This window comes from Gobio gobio, assembly GCF_949357685.1.
Source record: "Gobio gobio genome assembly, chromosome: 5".
Taxonomy (NCBI): domain Eukaryota; kingdom Metazoa; phylum Chordata; class Actinopteri; order Cypriniformes; family Gobionidae; genus Gobio; species Gobio gobio.
In genome coordinates this window covers 27501-28525 of record NC_137101.1, presented here as the reverse complement: position 1 = coordinate 28525, position 1025 = coordinate 27501, and the positions used below count along the sequence as shown (strand labels likewise).

Genomic DNA, 1025 nt, shown 5'->3' with positions numbered 1-1025 from the left:
ACCGAACACTTCTCAAATCTGAGTGACAGTTTGAGGGTTCAGCATCCATCCCCCGACCTGAGCTTCTGCCTCGACAGGTAATGTGCTGCGAGGTTCAAGACTCCGGGTACATGGACTGCTCTCAGGGGCAGGAGCTTGTCCTGAGCCCACAGGAGGAGACGGCGCGCATGCCTGTCCAGGGTGCGCAACCGTGGTCCACCTTGGCGATTCACATGAGAAACCACCGCCATGTTGTCTGTCCTGACGATGTCATGATGTCCCATGAGGGAGAGGAGAAAGAAGGGCTAGGGAAACACAGCTCTCAGCTCGAGGTAATTTATGTGCCAAGAGAGAACTTCCCCTTCCCAGGCTCCGCATGCCGGTCTGCCCTGGAATACTAATACCACACCCCAGCCGGTTAGAGAGGCGTCCGTCGGGATCATTTGGCGACGGATAACAGCCCCCATACTGACCCCTTTCCGAAGAAGGAGAGGGTCCCGCCATACTGAAGCAGCCGCGCGACACCTTTAATAGGCGAAGGGCCGATCCTTGAGCCCCTGAGCGCTTCATCCACCAGAGGAAGGGTCTCATATGGAGCAGTCCCAGGGGAAGCAGCGGCCATGAGACCCAGGAGCCGGCGACACGCACCCACAGAAACATGATGGCCGAGCCTGAAGCGGGCCTGCATCAGGACAGAATCCAGATGAACACCTGAGAAGGTGATCTGCTGAGCCGGGGTGAGAACACTCTCGTCTGTTCACTCTCAAACCAAGAGACTGAATGTGCCGACGTCTCTGTGGTGGGTCGCCAGCTCCCTGGAGTGGGCCAGGATGAGCCAATCGTCCAGGTAATGGAGTAAAGCGATGCCCTGGAGCCTCAGCCAGGCCAGAGCTGCATCCATGGCGCAATCTGGTTGAAAGGGCACGCTGGCGCGTTTGGCTGCCTCTCCCGTTTTTAGTAGTTTCTTTTATGAGCCAATGTCATTTTATTGGTTTGTGATGTGGAATTATGCATCGCATGCTGGATTCCTGCTTTCATCTCTGAGT

General features: G+C 56.3%; 1 protein-coding gene across 1 annotated transcript in view; it reads left to right on the top strand.

Annotated features, from left to right (window-relative positions):
- The window catches only part of LOC307127199 (tyrosine-protein phosphatase non-receptor type 12-like), a 20755-nt gene that overhangs the window by 16492 nt on the left and 3238 nt on the right, over window positions 1–1025 (top strand). The window contains exon 8 of the mRNA XM_079818308.1: window positions 78–180. Within this exon, the coding sequence (XP_079674434.1) occupies window positions 78–180 (103 nt within the window). The remainder of the gene's footprint in view (window positions 1–77; window positions 181–1025) is intronic.